The sequence below is a fragment of the Drosophila navojoa genome, chromosome 5 (genome assembly GCF_054131105.1).
Source record: "Drosophila navojoa isolate 15081-1374.11 chromosome 5, UAZ_NAV_1.0, whole genome shotgun sequence".
NCBI lineage: Eukaryota > Metazoa > Arthropoda > Insecta > Diptera > Drosophilidae > Drosophila > Drosophila navojoa.
The window spans coordinates 23,544,710-23,564,838 of record NC_142893.1 but is presented as its reverse complement, the minus strand read 5'-3'; the positions used below and the strand labels follow the sequence as shown (position 1 = coordinate 23,564,838).

Below are 20,129 nucleotides of genomic sequence, written 5' to 3'. Positions count from 1 at the left end.
AATAAAATCAACAATGATCGTAGAAATTTGGGAAAATTCACATCAATGGAAATTAGGTACTTTTATGTGACAGCTTTAACTTTTGAAATGCGTAAAATATGTTTTACTCAAAGGGAGCTGTTATAACAATGTCATTGACATTGTCAGCTCTAGGTTTAATATCGAGCTGCTCCCATCACTAGCAAAAGGTGTCAAAAACTGCTCGTCATCCGCAGAGCAGGCGATTTTTCTTTAAAGAATTACCAAATTTGTATTTATTCCCACACATTATATATCCAGTGAGTGTGCGAAAAGCAGTAGAGCCGAAACCAACTTAACGCCCAATACAATTGCAGCTTTCGAGAAGTGCCCGCATAATGTTTGGCAGGCAAAGCGGTTTGGGCAGCTCCAATAGCTCCAATCTTGTGGAATTTCGTGCTGGACGCATGAATATGGTTGGCAAAATGGTTCATCCAGATGCTCGCAAGGGCCTCGTCTACATGACCCAGAGCGACGACGGCTTGATGCACTTCTGCTGGAAGGATCGCACCAGTGGCAAGATCGAGGACGATCTCATCGTCTTCCCTGACGACTTCGAGTACAAGCGCGTGGATCAATGCAAATCGGGTCGCGTCTATGTCCTGAAATTCAAGTCCAGCTCCCGTCGCATGTTCTTCTGGATGCAGGAGCCCAAAACCGACAAAGACGACGAGCACTGCCGTCGCATCAACGAGCTGCTCAACAATCCGCCCTCCGCCCACCAGCGTGGCGGCGGTGGCAGCGGCAGCGAGGGCACCGACTTGCAGTACATGCTGAACAATATGTCGCAGCAGCAGCTGATGCAGCTGTTCGGCGGAGTTGGCCAAATGGGTGGACTTAGCTCGCTGCTCGGTCAAATGAAGTAAGTACAAATCGGATAACTGAAAATAAATACTTATTCATAATATATATAGTATGTACATATGTGAGCAGCTAGGCAGCTTTAAGAAACAGGGCAAGTGAATCGGTACATTTAAGACAGTGGAAACGGGACACACTCTATCATTCAAAAACAAAATGGAAACGGTACAAAACGTCGCGACGTTTGAGACAGTGGGAGCTGCAAAAAAATCTAGAAAGTCTGCAATATAAAGTACATATATTAAATTTGTTATATATAGGAGGAAGGGTGGAAGGATTTTATATATAGAAAATTTACATATATTGGACCACATATACATATATGAACGTAAAAACGTTAGTGTATCGCATCAAATTATGCATTCGAGTATATATGTATGTATAGAGAATCGGAAAACAGGTTATAATTATAATAATTTTATGATTATTATGAAATATGTAAAAGTTTACCTTCTAAATCAATCTTCCAGAAAGTGTTTCTCTGTATATATTGTATAAGTTATATTATTAATTAGCTTACATGATTGGCTCTTAACGTCTGGGCATAGCAATTTACGAGCAGTTGGACAAGTAATAACGCAGAAGATTGTTCATCAATACACACTTGGCTGAACTATTTTGTTTTTAATGGAACAAATACAACTTAATTAAACTATCTTAATTAAGATAGAGTATATAGAGATATTCTCGATGTCCTAAGAAATACGCAGTATAATTCCTGCAAAGATGTACTAGAGTCGCGAACCATACCCGTTGTATAGGTCAAGTTATCATTTCGTTTTCCAATTATCGACCCTTTATTAAGATAAACTATGGAAAACGTAAATTGGATGTATTTATGTTTGTCGACAATCTACTATATACTATATATCGTTTATTATTAATTTCCATATAATTTATAATAATATAAGTAATATATATGATATATAAATGCTATGGATTATATTCCTTATAGTTGTATTATCATAAGTCCATATGAAAATTGACTAGGTACTGAATCCCATCTATAATCATATTGGTTCTTTTTCTCTTTGCAGCTCTCGCACGCCCTCGTCTCGCACGGCAGTGTCTTCGGGAGGTGGTGGGAGCGGCAGTGCCGGCCTGCAGACACCGGAGAACGTGAATGTGCCGCGCACAGTGTCCGCGCCAAGCAAGCCGAGCAAGTCGGGTGGAAATCGGAGCACCAGCAACAGTGCCGGCAGTGCTCAGAGCGATGCAGCTGGAGGCAGTGGAGGAGGGGTCGTAGGCGGCAGCTTGGCTGTCGATGCGGATGGATCCGGTAAGAAAAATGCGACAAATGCGACAGCAGCAGCAACAGCCAGCGGAGCTTATGCGAATCCATTCCAAGCCTATTTATCCAATCTCTCCCCTGAACATGGCGCAGGTCGTTCCCTAAATATCGACCTCTCGACCGCACTGTCCGGCGCCGAGGCGATTAATCAGCTGATTTCGGATCCGGAGCGTGTGAAATCGCTGATTGTGCATTTGCCGGAATCTGAAGATGCCGATGAGGATCGCAAGCAACAGATCAAGGATCACATCAGCTCCCCACAATTCCAACAGGCGCTCGCCCAGTTCTCCAACGCCCTCCAATCGGCTCAGCTGGGACCCGTGGTCAAGCAGTTCGAGCTGTCCCATGATGCAGTCGCTGCTGCCTACTCGGGCAATCTGGAGGAGTTCGTGCGTGCCTTAGAGAAGAGTTTGCCAGCGGGCGCAACTATGGCGGCCAACGATGCCACACCCACAGCCGCCTCCAAGGACACTTCCGCTGCTGAGAAGAAGGGCGAGGCAGAAGAGACTGCCGCCGCTCCAGCAGCTGCCGCCTCGGCCGACAAACCGGATGAGAAGCAGAAATAGCGCGCACAATACATAGATACATATATACACATATAGTCCACACACAGATATCTAATATACCTTCTATATAGGGCAGGCAAACCCACAAACACACACACACACACACAAAATGGAGACGCGATTAATCGTAATTCCCGAATTTGAAAAAATTCTACCCGAATCAATATCTTAATATTTTGCATATTTAATCAAGTTTTCGGTTCTAAAATAAATTGGCCATGCAAATGTTGCTATATACGCATTAAATACTATCTGAGTACAGTAAGGATTCGCTGAAACCAACGACGACTTTCATAAGTAAGTACGAACAAAAAGTCTTACTTACTAACATGCTCATTAGGTAGAATTATTGGTCTATAGTCCTGAGAGCGAGCCAAACTCTAAGAAAATATAGTTAAATAGAGATAAATTATTGATAAATAAATTTGTCTATTCATGGAAGAAATCTCTATTCGATAAAAGTTGTTTCCGTAGTACAGTTAAAAATTTTGATTAAGCAGCTGAGCCACCAGGTTTGTAAGCACAGTGTAATGTGGCTTGATTAAAGAAACGCAACTGCAGAGAGCTGAAAAATATTCGAAAATGATGCTCAAGAGAAAGCAATAGGCTACAGTTACGTACACCACCTTTTTTTTTCATCCGTATATTCAATATTTTATATAAATGTTGTAATATTCTACAGGTAATATTTCCTGAAATTATTAATCATTAGCCAGCTGTGAGTTACGTCGAGTAGGGTCTGTATGCGCCTTAAAGCGGCAAGTGCTGCCAGTCTGTTGCTAGAAAGAACCGTTAATCCGAAGTTGCACTTGACTTGTGTTATGATTATTTAGCGCACATACGCATACAAATGGCACGCACTGTGCTAGAGTGGCGCTCTCTCTTTCGCTGCACTCACGCGCCGTCGCTCTCTCGGCAAGCGCACACAGATACACACAAACACAACGAAAAGAGTGTGTGTGCATGGTTTGCGAATACTTGGCGCAGATATGTGTATTTATTCAACTTCAAACGGGCAAACCGCGCGTTCGCTAAATCGCTTGATTTTGATTTCGTATTTTGATCTCGGCAAAAAATATAAAAGCACAACAAACACTCGGTTTTACTGTGCAACTGTATGTGTAAAAAGTGCTGTATAGCGGTTAAATTTAAAAAATAGTTAAAACACGAAAATTTTGTTGCTGTTTTGCGTCGTAAGTTGTTGTTCTCTTGCTGCTTTCATTTTGCAGCAAGCTGCTTCTGCTGCTGCTGTTGCCACACTCACATATGTGTTGATGTGTGAGTGTGTGTGTAGTTTTGTTTTATATTTTTTTCAATGCATGACTGCGCGCCGCATTGTTGAGAAAAGCTTTTTCCTCGACTGTATGGCATAAAAGTTAGCGCGTTGCCGCAATGACAAATACAACAACACAACTACAAAAAAGAAAAGAAATAACAACAATTAGCAGCAGCGGCAGAGCGGTGAGCCAGTTGCGCTGGTATTGGTGAGAAGCGAGCGAACGTCGTCAACGTCAAAATCTTTGGCTCGCTCGCACACACACACTCGCACATAAAAGCTTGCAGAGAATTATATGAACAAACGTCAGCGGCTGCAAAAAACTGTTGTTAAGACAAATAAACAAATAAGAACAAAAAATACAAATAAATAAGAAAAAATAATTTCGCAAGTTTGTTGCCGATGTGAGAATGTGTGCGTAAACGACAGAGAGAGGGACAGAGAAAGAGAGCAAAAGTTACTTTATCCCGGTAACGATCTGGCAACACCAACAACAAAAACAGCAGCAAAAGAAATTGCGTTGCGGCAATGGCAACAATATTCAGAAATAAGCTCTAAAATACTCACGTCACAAATTTAATCAACCAAACAGCAATAAACATTAAAGTAACTATAATTAATACGACCAAATAAAAAAAACAAACAGAAACAAAAACAAAAAAAAAAAAATTTAACGGAATTTTGTGAAGATCTCAATCCAGGCAATCAACTAATTTTTAATGTGTAACAATTTTGAAACAAGCATATTAACAACATTAACAACATCAGAAGCAGCAGCGAATCGAAAAAAATCAGCAACGAAGATAAAACACCAAATTGAAGAACAGCGAAAGACTTGTCGCTGATAGGCAAACCCATAAAGCGCCGCATCAGCTGCAATTCAGCGATAAGGTGAGCTGATAGTGTGTGTGAGGGTGTGGGCGTGTATGGGTGGCTACGTCAAGAGACTTGCGTTTGCCTGCATGTTCCAGAACAGCTGCAGTAATTTCTGCACGCCCACGCGACTGCAGCTCGCGCGCCATTTTAGCTAAAAGTTGCTCAAGGAACTTATATATATGTATTGTCTCGATTTGGATGTGTGTGTTATGCTGTGATGGCGCCTGAGCATATGCTACGCCTGTTCGGCTAGTGCGAAAGCTATGTGCGAGCGAGACCACCAGCTGTGCCGAGAGAGCCAGTTTGTGTTTATGTTTTGGTAGAAAGGTCACACGAACGATTTTCTTCGTTTTTACTGCTACTAGTGCAGCAATGCACGTGTGTGTGTAGGTGCTCATGTTTTGTATATTCCAATAAAATTGATTGAAGGACACAACTGCCCAAAATGACGGCAGTATAGGTATCTATTGCATTTTATTCTACAAGTAGAGGGTTGCCACTGTGTTCTATGAGCACTTTCACTGCCAACTGCCAACAGTAGCCCCAACCACAAGTCTGGGTTATGCAAACAGGCGGCGTCCTACGCTAATTTAATGATTTAGGGGGTGGTGCTAATGGGGTATTTAGACACGAGACAATTTCCAATATGGCCGTCATGGCGAAAACCCACGCACAACATTTTCGGCAAATCAATTTGAAGACGAAATCTAAAGCTTTTTCTGACATTGAACTTGAATGGCGACATGTATGCATGTACATATATATACATACATATACATATATAAGGCTTACACTAAAAAGTACACACACACGTTACAGAAGTGAGTGCTGTAACAGCTTTCTCCAAATTATGCAGGCTGCATCTCAACAGTTTGTTGTTTTTATCTGCAGCAATTCCAATCGATATGCATTGTTCACACATACACACACACATATATATATATATATATGCACAGATATGATTCACCCGCCATTTTAAAAGTTCAACTCGAAGCTTTAGCTTTTGCATACGTGAGCGAGTAGTGCATTTTTATTTTGCCTTTTGAAGGGGGCGCTGGAAATTTTCAGTTGCCACTTACACTATTATCTATCTCCCTCTCCCTCTGAGTACTCTCTGAACTTGTGTTTGTGTGGCAAAAAGAAACTGCAAACGGCAAAATGAAAGTGAAATTTGTGTGTTTTTCTTCGTTTCTTGCGTCTTCTTCTTTGCCTTTGGTCTATTTATTGCAAGGCAAACACCTGTTTAACCCTTAAGCACTGCCACAACATGCAAATAAAACGCAATCTCTATGTGAGTCTGTGCGCACTCCTCTTCAAGGGTTTTCTCTTTATTAACTAAAAAGGGCTATACTTATGGCACTGTGACCAGTTTTCGGCTTTATTCAGATTGACCTCTTTCACCCAGGTCCAATTGTATGAGTTTCCCATTATGTGTGGCACTTTGTTCAATTATATTCAGCAGCCTCTTTACCCTCCTCTTCTTCGACAGCTTCCATTCTTGCGAAGCGCAATCAATGCAATTATAAGGCTGGGCCCTGTGTCTTTTTCTGTCTCCCTCGATCTCCCAGTCCGCTCCTTTTTCTCCTGTTTGCCTTCAACTCCTTCTGCAGCGACTGTCCCAACTTTTTATTTTCGGCTGACTGCAACCATAGCAGATGATTTTCCGGTTTAGAAAAGCAAAAGCTGCTAAAAAAGGCGAACAATCAAGAGAGAAAGAGAGACAGAAAGAAAGAAAGACACTATGTCGAATATGAAATACTCTTACATTTTATAGAAGTATATGCATTTAATTAATATATGCCTTTATATGCATGGCGACTTTCAATTTGAATTTGAATAATAGTTTAAAAAAAGACAATATATATGTACATACATACATAAATGTATATACATATTGAAAATTCGGAAATATTTTGTCACTTATGTCCTATTTACTATGTCATCAGACTAGATAGGCACAAAAATTGAGATATCCAGACTGAGAACACAGCCTATTTCGAATTAAGCTAATGAGATTCTTAAAAATTTTAGTTGACTTCGTAAAACCGTTGTACCACACGCATATCAAGTAAATAATAAAGAATATAATATAGAGACATCTGATTAAATTCGATTATATAAGATAGGAAAATAGTGTGCCTAGAATGGTTTTAAGTGAATTTCATATCAAACTTGTATCATTCAATTCAACATAGAGTTCATCAACATTGCTTCGATCTAGATTAGTTTATATAAGATAAGATATTAAAATGCCTAGAATAACTTTAGTAATCTCATGAGATAAAGGGAAGAGAAGGCTCTATTAAACATCCGCTCCTTAAATACTTATTTATATCCCAGATGTGTTTTAGTGAGTGTTACATTTTGCCCTTCGAAGTGGCGCATACCCCTTGCAAGTGCATGATATGCTGTTGCTCAAAACTGGTTTGTACTACCAACAGGCAACAGGCTCTGAAGTTGAATCGCCGACTGGTTGACTCCCGAGTTGTCAGGCCCAGCGCCCCAATGCCCGTACCCAAACCCATGCCCTTTTTTAGGGGCAGTCGTGCAAAGCAAAGACAATGGAGTGGAGTGTTTTACATGATAAAGCTTAAATATTTTTAATGTTGGCTCACAAATCAGAAATCAACGGGCTTGATGGTGATAAAGCGAGACAAAATGAATGCCACCAAAATTGTGGCACAAACGAAACAAAAGGCGAACGTGTAGAAGCTCTCCTCCGTGAAGATATCGGTGAAAGCGGGTATGTCCTGATAGATCTGCTCAATGACAGCCAGCGTGCCCTTGTGCTTCCGCGCCATGATGTGGCTGGGGATCTAGGGTCTCTGGGGTGTCTTTGGTCACAGATAGAATTTACTTCTTTTTGATGGCCTTCTTTCCACCGGCGCCGCCGCCCAGCTTCTGTTTCTCTGCCTTCGTCAGAACCTTCTTGACAATATCCTCTGGCGGCGCTAATGTGGAGACGTGCTTATTCAGAAGCTGCAGCAATTCCAGGGTATTAAGATTGTCGCTATTGAAGCGAATCTCCTTCACTTTGGCTTGCTCTGTAAATAAATATAACAGACTCATGTGAATATTGAATGATTGATTAGTTTAGTTAGAGATCTTACCTTGTGCCGAGTCGATGAGCGAAAATTTAATGAAAGCTGGAGAACGATCGCAGACTATATCCGGCTTAACAATACACTTTGGATTCGACTGCGAAACTTTGGGCGTGGAAAGCAGGAAGAGAAATTCGCTGTAAAGTAAGGGAATATTAAATTACATTAAGAATATGCACATAAGAGCTGAAAAGGAAAGAAATAGATATTGAACATATATATATCTGTATTAGCGATATGCGAAACTCTATACTCTCAATTTATTCAGCGACACCATTTCCTAAATGCATTTATTTATCAGTATTTAGTATCAATTTTGTCTTGCCTATCCATTAATTTATTTAATGTACGAATTTCCCCATATAATCCCATTATTATGACACTCGAACATATATCATGTCATTATTTTTCATATTTGGACATTTAATTGATTTTTCCCAGTGACTTTCCATTAGTTAGCGCTAGTCGCTGTATATATTAATTTCTCATATTGAATACTTTGTACTGCCTTTATATACTTTTAATATAGATATATTTATTTTAAGCCGACAGTCAATTTCTTCACTAATTTGGTATAATATTATTCACATTTCCTGCCAGCTGTCTCTGTCTCTGTGCGGATAGAGGGAAGAACGCCTCAAACTGACGCCGACACCGACTAAGATGTCAACGGAGCGGGAGCTGGCTGGCGGACCAGCCCAGCTCCATACGCTGCCGTTTCCCCCAGATCTGGGCACCTCATTGCAACTGAACACAGCGGTGGGCATTATTGGCAAGGTTTATGGTAAGTGGCAGAACGAACTGGTGCGCCACACAGTGGTCACTTTTATGTATTGTTTCGTTAAATTTTATGTGTCCTGATTTGGTGCACTTTGTCTACCTTATTTGATATATATTTTTATTTTTTACTATTGTCGAGAACGCACTTTTGTTTCGTGAAAATCTTTTACCATATGCGATGCAATGCGCATGTTTCATAATCGATAAATTGTGGGTGCTGGGAAAGCGATTTTCCAACCCTATCAACCCCCCATTTTCCCACCCACTCACTCATTCTTTCTTTCCTTCTCGCTTACCGTGTGGCTTTTACATTTTCGGCAAAAGGATCGAACTGCACTGTAATGCGTTTGACGCCTTTTAGATTAACGCTTTTTAGTTGCTTGCCTATGGCTGACACAATGCCGCCCGAGCGGCGCAGTGTGCCGCTAAATGGTATTGACATTTCAATGCAAATCAACTAGCAAATATGAAAACAAGCGCAATTGGTTTTATAACAACACACACGGCGCTGCCAATAGCCAGAGTTGCCAACTGTACATACTTGGTCGAGTGTGACCACAGTGCAAAGATACTCTTTTTCAACACTTAAAGTTTACCAGCACTGCTGCTGCCATTTTGAGTATAACAGTGCCAATTTGAGTTAAAATGCGACTTGTTTGAAACTGTAATTTATAATAATTTTCTCTGCTGAAGCTATTACATCTTAATAATAATAGTCGATTTCTAAAACCATCATTGCTAGTTTGTTTAAGCTACAGAAAATGCGTTACGCTACACGAGCGAGCGTCAGGAACATGCTGTCATCACACTCACACACAACATCATCCCCCAGCCAAAGTGCTTTGCCCTCATTTAAGTGTGGCTAGCGTGCACAGTATGCGTCTCACTCACACACGTCGCGAGTTAAAAATTTTGTGTTTGCTGCGGGACGTCCAAGTGTGAAAAACTGATGAAAATTGCATATTTTGCATAATGCGCGACGTGAAAAGCTAACAAAAATTGTTAAAATTCCAATACAATAGTCTGGCTAGCGTTTGTGCATAGTTTCTGGCAGCGCATACGTGTTCGGGTGCACAAAAACGACGTCTCGAAAAAATATAACAAATCTTTATATATACGTGTGCACACACATTTTCTGCTGCCCAATCTAAAACGCATACAAAAGCATTTTCTTGCTGTAGAAGCACCTCCGTCGTCGTCGTTTGTCCAGCGGAGCGCCCAGCACACACCTACACACATATATAAAACACCCACACGCGCGTTCATACAACCAAATCGAGATAAAGGAACATAAAGAATAATTGTTCTTAGTTGTAAAAACCAAAATATAAGAGCATTAGAAATACATATGTACATACATATGAATATGTATTTGTATGTATACATATACATACAGACATATACATAAAACGAAAGCTGTGCCTACATTTGTGTTCTTTTCCAATACTTACAATAAACAACAATAAGAATAATATTTAAAGTATAAATATTAATAGTAATAATAATTAACTGAAAGAAGACTCGACAACAACAACATAACGTGTGTCCTGTGTGAAAATAGAAATTTTTACAACAACATACACATACGCCCGCAACAACAAACAAATGCGAAAATCAACCAAACGAATAAAACTACTTTAAAGTGTGATAAGCAAAAGGCTGAAATAAAAAAAAAAAAAGAAACAAAAAAAATAATATTTAGTAGGAACGAAAAGCAACAAAAGAAAACCCAACTAAAAGAACAATCAATTACATTTAAAACACATACACGAAAAAGCAAAAGCAAATAAGCAGAAAACCTTTGTATACATTCTTATATTTCTAAAACAAAACTAGTGCAAAATGTATCCAGTTGGACAACGTAAGTGGCAAATATTGCAATTGCAAGAAAACCGTACAAATCTGCCACATGTTACACACACAGAGTCAGACCCCCTTCCCTCAGTTCGTTGGTCTACTTTGCAAACACACACATACATTTGTCGTCGCCTGTCTTTGCAAACACAACTCTCCAAAGCATAATCAAATTTGAGAATGAATGAATGCGTAAAATGGCCGAGGGCGAGGCACTTGAGACAGTTGTTGAGTAACTGTGAAATGCAACGGCGCTCAAAGTTCCAATAGGCGACTGCATTAAGCTAACAGCATGACGAAGAAGAGCACAATAACGATTGTAGACTTCTGTAGACTTTGGCGCATCAATTGAGGAGAGAGCGATAGAGAGGGCTAGAGATACAGGAACAGCCAGGCGTTTATGTCAAACATGTGCGCGAATTGGGTCAACGACCGCAACGCAATAGTTGAGAGCTATTCCGTTGGGGTTCAAGTGAAGTATTTGTTCATCCTTTCTTCCGTTAGTTCGCTCGCTCGTTCGTTCGTTCGTTCGATTCGTTCAAAGAGGAGTTTCAAAACGGCGCAATTTTGTTTTTGCATTTTGCGTATTAGATTTGAGAGGGACAATTACGTCGAATAGTGTGTCTCGTTGATAGTACAGTGGGGCGCAGCGAATAAAAGAGTTATTTGTTTTAAAGCTTGAATCATGATCATGAATCATGGTGATCTCTACACATACATACATACAAAGACACGAACAAACAAACATGTGGCTGATTTACAATTGATTATTAATTAAACATCATATGTGGATAATGAAGCTGGGAGAAAGCTGTAACTAAAAATATTAATCGCACTCTATATAATATTCAACATTTTTCTTTATCGCCTTCTATTTGTTTGGTCTTCATTTCCCATTACATTTATTTAATCAAACATGATTGGCCATTTGTTTAAATTTTTATTTATTGTGCTTTATGTTCTATTTTAATATTTATAATTTCTTTTTGTTTTATTGATTTCGTTTTTGTTTGATTTTTGACAATTATGATTTTGATTAAATTTTCTTTTTATAGAGTCACAGTGGACCACCTCCTCGCCCACGCGGCCTCAGAGCCCCTCTCAGGCGCAGACTAGCTTCGACACGCTCACATGTAAATTTTTCTCCAACAAAACCAAATTACTAAACTACTAAAACCAAAAATCGAAAAATTGAAAACCAATAACTTGTTTATGTTTATTAAGTTTGCTGTTTGAAGAAAAAACTTACTAAATTCTAGTTAACAAAAAGTCTACACCTTACTAACCCCTCCAAGAAAAAGTCTACACACTAATTTTCATAGTAATGTGCAAAATTTTTACTAACATTTTTCCGTTTCATGTAATGTTTGTTTCTAATTTTTACATTCGTTGAATGCAAAACTTAATGCACAATGGTACTAAAAACGAAAACAAAACCTCGACACAAAATATAAATTGCATACAGCGCGTTTACCGTTATATCGAACGTTGCATAAATTTTATGTTTATTTGTTTTACTCGTGTAGTGCAACTAACTGCATGCGAGTGTTACTCGTAAAGTTCTTTGAGTACCCTTTCAGAAGTTGCTAACAATATAAAATGTATAAAGGTAAAGGTAAATTGTCTGCGTATCTGTTTCCATAATAGGCATCAACTTTGATTAAAACTGATATAGAGATATAGAAATGAGATTGATGTAACGTCAATAATATGTCACAAATATTTTATATTATTTATATATATTACTCGAATAGACACATCCGGCATTTATAAATTATAGCATAGTTGTCGTTTATGCTTTTTTGTTAGCCAAAGCCAACTATCCTGGTATTTTATTAAGAGGAGTTTGTATATTAAGAGTTCGTTTTATGTATATTCCTGATCATAAGTGATTTGCATGTCTCTGCCATTGTATTTGTAAAAGTCTAAGTCAATGTTAATCTTAAATAAATTAATAGGTAAGCAACAGCAGTTCAAAGGACTATTTCAAATATTGTTTAAATTAACAAGAAAGATAAATGAAGATATTCTTCGATTCTCTTAATTATTGGGTTACCCTTCAACAAAATTATATAGATTCTATAGTAATGATTCTTAATAATAGAAACTTTCTGCAAGAGTATTCAAAATTCGGTTAACCGAATGGAAATGTTTCTTAGCTTCTACTTAGCACAATTAATTGCCTAGTTGCTAGAGCGTCGCCTAGTGGTTAATTACTTGCGTTTTTCCTTTATATCTTATTGCTCTTTCTTTCTTTCTCTTGAGCAGAGTTTTCCCTTTGAATCGACTAACTCTAAACTTCTTGCAGCACCGCCAGCCCCCGGTTCATCGGTAAATCCCACCGCTGTGACCAGTCCGAGTGCTCAGAATGTTGCTGCAGGGGGTGCCACGGTTGGTGGTGCCGCGGCTGCGGCTGCTGCTCAAGTGGCGTCTGCATTGGGCACCACGGGCGTCTCGGCGGCGATTGCTGCGGCAGCGGCGTCGCCCACAACGCAGCCAGACATGCCCGTCTTCACGTGCCCGCGACGACCAAATCTGGGAAGGGAGGGCAGGCCAATAGTGCTGCGTGCGAACCACTTTCAGGTGACAATGCCACGCGGCTTCGTGCACCACTATGACATCAACATACAGCCGGACAAGTGTCCGCGCAAGGTGAATCGCGAGATCATCGAGACTATGGTGCAGGCCTACAGCAAGATCTTTGGGGTGCTGAAGCCAGTGTTTGATGGACGCAACAATTTGTACACACGGGATCCCCTGCCCATTGGCAACGAACGACTGGAGCTGGAGGTAACGCTTCCCGGCGAGGGCAAGGACCGCATCTTTCGTGTGACGATTAAGTGGCAGGCGCAAGTGTCGCTCTTCAATCTGGAGGAGGCGCTGGAGGGGCGCACGCGCCAAATACCCTATGATGCTATCTTAGCGCTTGATGTGGTCATGCGGCATTTGCCTAGCATGGCGTATACACCAGTCGGCCGCAGTTTCTTTAGCTCGCCGGACGGCTACTATCATCCCTTGGGCGGCGGTCGAGAAGTCTGGTTTGGTTTCCATCAGAGCGTGCGGCCATCTCAGTGGAAAATGATGCTCAACATTGATGGTGAGTGGAGAGACCAAATAGTATAATTTAAGGCTGCTTAACAAATTGTAATCCTTGTGCCTCAGTTTCGGCTACTGCTTTCTACAAGGCTCAACCTGTCATTGATTTCATGTGCGAGGTTTTGGACATTCGCGACATCAACGAACAGCGCAAACCGCTCACCGATTCGCAGCGCGTTAAGTTCACCAAGGAAATCAAAGGACTCAAAATTGAAATCACGCACTGTGGTCAAATGCGTCGGAAATATCGCGTCTGCAACGTGACCCGACGACCGGCTCAAATGCAATCGTAAGTTGGGCCTGAAGAAAGTAATCCTTAGCAAAAGAATGCTTGGCGAAAGTAAACCTTAGCAAAAGAAAGCGGATTGCTAAAAAGTAATAACCCGTGAGAGTTAAATTTTAGAAAAGCTAAACCAAGGGTAGTTTCAAATCTATCCTCAACTGGTGCTCAAATTCAAAATCTAGATCTTCTACGTCAGGCGGGCTTAGTCCCATAATCTTTTGCGATTCTTGATAAAGCTACTGTAGATTTTTGGACAGAACTGTCCTAAATGTGATTTTTTGATTACTTTCGCCTACCTTCATGATTTGCTGATTAATGTTGGGAAAATCTTTTTAAGGCGGAATCTAACTGCTTTGTTTTCTTAGCTTCCCACTGCAACTGGAGAATGGGCAAACTGTCGAGTGCACTGTGGCCAAGTACTTCTTGGATAAGTATCGCATGAAGCTGCGCTATCCGCACTTGCCCTGCCTGCAGGTGGGTCAGGAGCACAAGCACACCTATCTACCTCTTGAGGTGTGCAACATTGTGGCTGGCCAGCGTTGCATCAAGAAGCTGACCGATATGCAGACGTCGACCATGATCAAAGCGACTGCACGCTCGGCGCCTGATCGTGAGCGCGAGATCAACACGCTGGTGAAGCGTGCGGACTTCAACAATGATCCCTATGTGCAGGAGTTTGGGCTAACCATCTCCAATTCCATGATGGAGGTGCGTGGCCGGGTCTTGCCACCACCAAAGCTTCAGTATGGGGGACGCATGTCGTCGGGGATCACCGGACAACAGCTGTTGCCGCCACAGAATAAGGTGAGCCTGGCATCTCCGAATCAAGGCGTTTGGGACATGCGGGGCAAGCAGTTCTTCACGGGCGTCGAGATCAGAATTTGGGCGATTGCCTGCTTCGCGCCACAGCGCACAGTGCGCGAGGATGCATTGCGGAACTTTACGCTGCAACTACAAAAGATCTCCAATGATGCTGGCATGCCCATCATTGGGCAGCCCTGCTTCTGCAAGTATGCCACGGGGCCGGATCAAGTGGAGCCCATGTTCCGTTATTTGAAGATCACTTTCCCTGGACTGCAGCTGGTGGTTGTCGTCCTGCCGGGCAAGACACCAGTCTATGCCGAGGTCAAACGTGTGGGCGACACGGTCCTTGGCATGGCCACGCAGTGTGTCCAGGCCAAGAACGTGAACAAGACCTCGCCACAGACGCTCTCGAATCTGTGCCTCAAGATCAATGTGAAGCTGGGCGGCATTAACTCGATTCTGGTGCCATCCATACGACCCAAGGTCTTCAACGAGCCCGTCATTTTCCTGGGGGCCGACGTCACCCATCCCCCGGCAGGCGACAACAAGAAACCATCGATAGCCGCTGTGGTTGGCTCAATGGATGCTCATCCATCGCGCTATGCGGCCACGGTGCGTGTGCAACAGCACCGCCAGGAGATCATACAGGAGCTGAGCAGCATGGTGCGGGAATTGTTGATCATGTTCTACAAATCCACCGGCGGCTATAAGCCGCATCGTATCATACTCTACCGCGACGGCGTCTCCGAGGGCCAGTTCCCACACGTGCTGCAGCACGAGCTGACCGCTATACGCGAGGCGTGCATCAAATTGGAGCCGGAATACAGGCCAGGCATTACATTCATTGTCGTTCAGAAGCGCCATCACACGCGACTCTTCTGCGCCGAGAAGCGCGAGCAGAGCGGCAAATCGGGCAATATACCAGCGGGCACCACCGTCGACGTTGGCATCACCCATCCCACAGAGTTTGATTTCTACTTGTGCAGCCATCAGGGCATCCAGGGCACCAGTCGTCCCTCTCACTACCATGTGCTCTGGGACGATAATCACTTTGATTCCGATGAGCTGCAATGCCTTACCTATCAGCTGTGCCACACCTATGTCCGTTGCACGCGTTCTGTGAGCATCCCAGCGCCAGCCTACTACGCCCATCTGGTTGCCTTCCGGGCCAGGTAATTATTACTTATACAAGTCAAATAATAATATTTTTATCAAATACCGTTCGCCCACAGATACCATCTGGTTGAAAAGGAGCACGATTCCGGCGAGGGATCACATCAAAGCGGCTCATCCGAAGATCGTACGCCCGGGGCCATGGCACGCGCCATAACGGTTCATGCTGACACGAAGAAGGTCATGTACTTTGCCTAAGCAGTTTAAAGGAAGAGCAAAACCAAAACCACAACAAAAAGAACAACAACACAACAGCAACACCAACATCAACAACAAGGAGCACTGAAATTTCGAACACTAATTCGAATAAGCAAAACATGAAGAAAATATGTACGAAAGCCAAGTCGAAATCATTAGAGGATGATTTCAAAATGATGTTTTTATATATTTAAGTTAAAGGAAAGCCAATACATTAGCTTTTAGGCTACACACACACACATACACACAAATACACAATCAATACCCACACGCCAAAATCGTAGGGATTAGATAAAGCAAAAGTGAATCGAATGTTTATGCACAAGCAGGCGCAACAAATGTGAATGAGAATTCTCAAAAAAAAAAAAAAAAAAAATGTATAATAAAAAGCGTAGCGAAACAAACTAAAGGGAACAAACGAAAGTCAAATCTAACAACAACAACAACAGCTGAAGCGACAACACACATTTGCGATGAACTTTTGTAATAGAATTAATTATATTTTTACACAAAAAGAAGAAAAAAAACAAAAACAAAGTTTAAAAAATGTGCAGACAAACAAAGTGCAGACAACCAAAGGTTTTTTAGTATATCAAAACATGAAAAAAGTTGCTGATTCAAACACAAACACACGACACACACACACAACACCTTACAACAACAACTCGGAATTCTCTGTACTGTGAACGAAGACCACCAACAAAAGCTTAAAAACTTAAAAATAATATAACAAAAAATGACAAATTAACAACAATACGACAAGCATTAAAGAGAGTGTAATAATTAGCCATAACAAGTAAGTGAAGGGAAAGATCAATCGAACTCAAAAAGTCCAGAATTATTAAAGGGCTAGCTTTTAGTAGAATTAAGAGCGGAACTACCAAAACAAAAAAACAACAAAAACAAAATTCGAAGTGAAAGCAAACAACCAACATATTAAACGAAAACTCCAATTTCAACAAGGGACAAACTTTTGGTCAAAACAATGGCTAATTATATAGTATGTATATAAATGAGTACATATATATTTAGGCAACTTTATTGTAAGTGTATAAACACACAAAATCAAATAATACTTAATCAAGTTTTCGTTTGAAGACCGAAAGAAATCAATGCTAAAAGTCAAAATTTGCTGTCTTTAGTTAACAGCAAGTTAATAATTTAAGCTTATGTTTTGTATAAATACACGCATACATATACACAATCAACACACATATATACACAATCAACACACACACACACACAATATAAACACGGCATATCAAATCCCAATGTCCAACTAATTTATGTACCTCTTATTAGCTCAACTTAAGTTTCATAATTTAAAAGAAAAAACATTGTTAATTCTATTTAATGGAGTCTTAAGCAGATTACGTGGTGTACGGGTAAACAATTAATATGCTAAACATATTCAATGCTCTATATAAATATATATATATGAACATATATATATATATATATATATATATATTCCATACTTTCTTAACATAATTTTGCCGCTGCATCCCTTAACTCATAGGGCATATTTAGTTTTAGTTTTAGTTTTTACATATACATTTGCCAATTTTACAAATCTAACAAAATACCATATGCATATATATATATAGATTGAGTTATATATATGTACTCTTATGGAAGACACAGTTCAAGTTAACATTATGCTGATTTGTTCTATTATGGAACCAAAAAAGAAAAAAAAAAAAAAACAAAGCAAAAAAAAAAAAAAGAAAACAAAATGCAATGCAACCCATTTATTTATAACAATAATTATTTTGGACAATTTTGTTTCAGATTTCAATTTTCTATTAGAATATTTTTTAAATCAATTTTTATTTTCTTTTTTTTTTTTGAACAAAGCCTGTTTAAATGTGTCATTACACACACACACACACAGACACACACACACACACATACAGACACAGAAACATATTTACATACATAAAATATATGTGAGCATTATAAAATACATAAATTATAAACATGTTTAAGTGAAACAATTTTCTATTACAAATTAATTTTTTAATTCAAACGAAAACAAAAACAAAACAACGTGTGCAAAATAAGTGAATTTGCAACAAATTTGTTTCTTTTTAAATGTATTTTTTATTATAAGCAAAATATTAATTATTTAGCATGTTTTAACACAAGGGATTAAATTTGTACGTTTATTTCTTAACAACAAAGAGAAAGAAAAAACCTTAAACAAATCAATTATAATTTTAAGCACATCCAAAAGCAACAATGTAAACGAAACAATGCAAACAAAACGAGAAAAATCTGCGGGGTCTCTTTAAGTTTTAGGGTCTCTCAACATTAAAACCCCCAACAACAATTTTACAAATTACCAATTACATTTTTATGTACTTTAAGCTAAAACAAAAAAACAAAAAACAGTAAAAAAAAAAAAAAAAACAATTTATGTGCCGACAATGAATGTATCCTTGTAATTGTAACTTGTACTTGTAAAACACATAGAAGTAGAAGAGGCACGACATTTATTGAGCAAAGTCTAAAGCTTTAACATACATACATATATATCTGTATCTATATCTGTATCTCTAAATCTAACTATATGCGCAGATTCAAACAAAAATCCGTTGACATTTGTAATGAAGGCAAGAACACAATTTTGGCTGCGTAACTTATCAAAATACAAAAACTATATATAGTCATCTGATCCAAATACAAAAAAAAAAGAAAAAATAAGATTTATAGTATATTTTCCACACACACACATAAACACATTTCATGGTTTCTTCAAATGTCGTGCAGCTAAAAACAATGAGCATTATAGCAATATCTCATATGCTACCTATATGTATGTATTTTTATATATAGCGTACAGTGAGATTTCCATGCATAATATAGTGTCTATTAAAACCCAACCGCAAAGCCGACTATAATGTTTCTCTCACTTTCTATGTGTCGACATTTAATTGAGCTTTAAAATACAAAACAAAAAATGAAAAAAACAATTAATAATACTTATAAATGTGCCGTTTATGCAAAACTCAATGATAAAATTAACAAAATATTAGCAACTAAGTAAACACACACAATATATAAATGTCTACAATAATATACAACTATATATGCATACATATGTATGTATACATGGATATATATATGTATTCTAAATAGAACTCAATCGAAGCTAGAACAGCAATTGCACAACTCTTCCTAAAGGAAATAAAAATTTATGCCACAATTAACAAAAGAAAAAAAGAAGGACTAACTCCAAAGCAATTATATATATATATATATATATATATATATATATATATATATATATATATATATATATATATATATATATATATATATATATATATATATATATATATATATATATCTATATATATATATATATATATATATATATATATATATATATATATCTATATATATATATATATATATATCTATCTGTTTGTAACTATGTACTCTATTCTTCCAATTAGTCCCATACAGAAAAGCAACCACGCCCCCCACAATTGTAGTGTTCCAACTAACATGCAAAGACAAAAACAGAATAAAAAAAAATATATATATATATTGAATAAAAAAGAACCCTAGCTGAAATTGGATTAGTAAAAATCTTGAATAAAGTAAAAGTACTCGTAAATCAAAGGTATCAGAACTATCTATCCGAAGCTTACAAATACTTACTTCACTTCGTATATATATATATATACGATCCCCTTATGAAAAAGATCAATTTAAAAGAAAAAAAACAAACTCTTACTTTAAATGTTTATACCAAAACGCCGGGTAATTAATCAATAATTAATTATTACTTAAGCAGAAATGAGCAAAAATACATTATTCGTAAATGATATAAACATATATGAAAATAAAATAAAAAAAAGAATAAAAACTTATTAAGAAATGTAAGCAACGTAAAATATGGGAAATCTGTAACTTTGGTGATCTTTTTAAATGTTATTAGTAA

The 20,129-nt window shown here is 38.9% G+C and overlaps 4 protein-coding genes across 9 annotated transcripts; 2 read left to right on the top strand and 2 right to left on the bottom strand.

Annotated features, from left to right (window-relative positions):
* Positions 1-114: 114 nt before the first annotated feature.
* Positions 115-2,982, top strand: Rpn13 (regulatory particle non-ATPase 13). Of its 2 annotated transcripts, XM_018105735.3 has the most exons (4): positions 115-278; positions 336-880; positions 1,917-2,158; positions 2,264-2,982. In XM_018105735.3, the coding sequence occupies exons 2-4, from the start codon at positions 357-359 to the stop codon at positions 2,734-2,736; spliced, it is 1,239 nt and encodes a 412-aa protein (XP_017961224.1). In that variant the 5' UTR covers positions 115-278; positions 336-356; the 3' UTR covers positions 2,737-2,982. The 2 variants fall into 2 exon arrangements, with proteins under 2 accessions (XP_017961224.1, XP_017961223.1); XM_018105734.3 differs by having other exon boundaries at positions 1,917-2,982.
* A 4,473-nt stretch (positions 2,983-7,455) lies between these two features.
* LOC108653505 (uncharacterized) lies at positions 7,456-7,689 on the bottom strand. The gene has a single exon (XM_018104044.3). The coding sequence runs from the start codon at positions 7,687-7,689 to the stop codon at positions 7,507-7,509; it is 183 nt and encodes a 60-aa protein (XP_017959533.1). The 3' UTR covers positions 7,456-7,506.
* On the bottom strand, positions 7,456-9,319 carry mRpL53 (mitochondrial ribosomal protein L53). Of its 2 annotated transcripts, none has more exons than XM_018104042.3 (3): positions 9,066-9,319; positions 7,999-8,126; positions 7,456-7,932 (listed from the first exon to the last, which is right to left on the bottom strand). In XM_018104042.3, the coding sequence occupies exons 1-3, from the start codon at positions 9,209-9,211 to the stop codon at positions 7,742-7,744; spliced, it is 465 nt and encodes a 154-aa protein (XP_017959531.1). In that variant the 5' UTR covers positions 9,212-9,319; the 3' UTR covers positions 7,456-7,741. The 2 variants fall into 2 exon arrangements, with proteins under 2 accessions (XP_017959531.1, XP_089118683.1); XM_089262557.1 differs by lacking the exon at positions 9,066-9,319 and adding an exon at positions 8,899-8,975.
* AGO1 (protein argonaute-1) lies at positions 8,590-19,724 on the top strand. Of its 4 annotated transcripts, none has more exons than XM_018104037.3 (6): positions 8,590-8,773; positions 11,679-11,756; positions 12,932-13,720; positions 13,786-14,008; positions 14,368-15,978; positions 16,039-19,724. In XM_018104037.3, exons 1-6 carry the CDS (start codon positions 8,653-8,655, stop codon positions 16,175-16,177), a joined length of 2,961 nt encoding a protein of 986 aa, XP_017959526.1. In that variant the 5' UTR covers positions 8,590-8,652; the 3' UTR covers positions 16,178-19,724. The 4 variants fall into 4 exon arrangements, with proteins under 4 accessions (XP_017959526.1, XP_017959527.1, XP_017959529.1 ...); XM_018104039.3 differs by lacking the exon at positions 8,590-8,773 and adding an exon at positions 9,553-10,630 and having other exon boundaries at positions 16,039-17,085; XM_018104038.3 differs by lacking the exon at positions 11,679-11,756.
* The last annotated feature ends 405 nt before the right edge of the window (positions 19,725-20,129 follow it).

What these genes read in the sequence shown, in the direction of transcription:
- LOC108653505 (XM_018104044.3), bottom strand. Translation starts at nt 7,689, where the DNA reads ATGGCGCGGAAGCACAAGGGCACGCTGGCTGTCATTGAGCAGATCTAT.
- Rpn13 (XM_018105734.3), top strand. Translation starts at nt 357, where the DNA reads ATGTTTGGCAGGCAAAGCGGTTTGGGCAGCTCCAATAGCTCCAATCTT. An exon ending in TCGCTGCTCGGTCAAATGAA is followed by an intron (nt 881 to 1,916) that starts GTAAGTACAAAT and finishes TTCTCTTTGCAG; the next exon opens with CTCTCGCACGCCCTCGTCTC.
- AGO1 (XM_018104037.3), top strand. Translation starts at nt 8,653, where the DNA reads ATGTCAACGGAGCGGGAGCTGGCTGGCGGACCAGCCCAGCTCCATACG. An exon ending in CGACCGGCTCAAATGCAATC is followed by an intron (nt 14,009 to 14,367) that starts GTAAGTTGGGCC and finishes TTGTTTTCTTAG; the next exon opens with CTTCCCACTGCAACTGGAGA. An exon ending in CTGGTTGCCTTCCGGGCCAG is followed by an intron (nt 15,979 to 16,038) that starts GTAATTATTACT and finishes GTTCGCCCACAG; the next exon opens with ATACCATCTGGTTGAAAAGG.
- mRpL53 (XM_018104042.3), bottom strand. Translation starts at nt 9,211, where the DNA reads ATGTCAATACCATTTAGCGGCACACTGCGCCGCTCGGGCGGCATTGTG. An exon ending in GAAAATGTAAAAGCCACACG is followed by an intron (nt 8,127 to 9,065) that starts GTAAGCGAGAAG and finishes CTTACTTTACAG; the next exon opens with CGAATTTCTCTTCCTGCTTT. An exon ending in GCTCATCGACTCGGCACAAG is followed by an intron (nt 7,933 to 7,998) that starts GTAAGATCTCTA and finishes ATTTATTTACAG; the next exon opens with AGCAAGCCAAAGTGAAGGAG.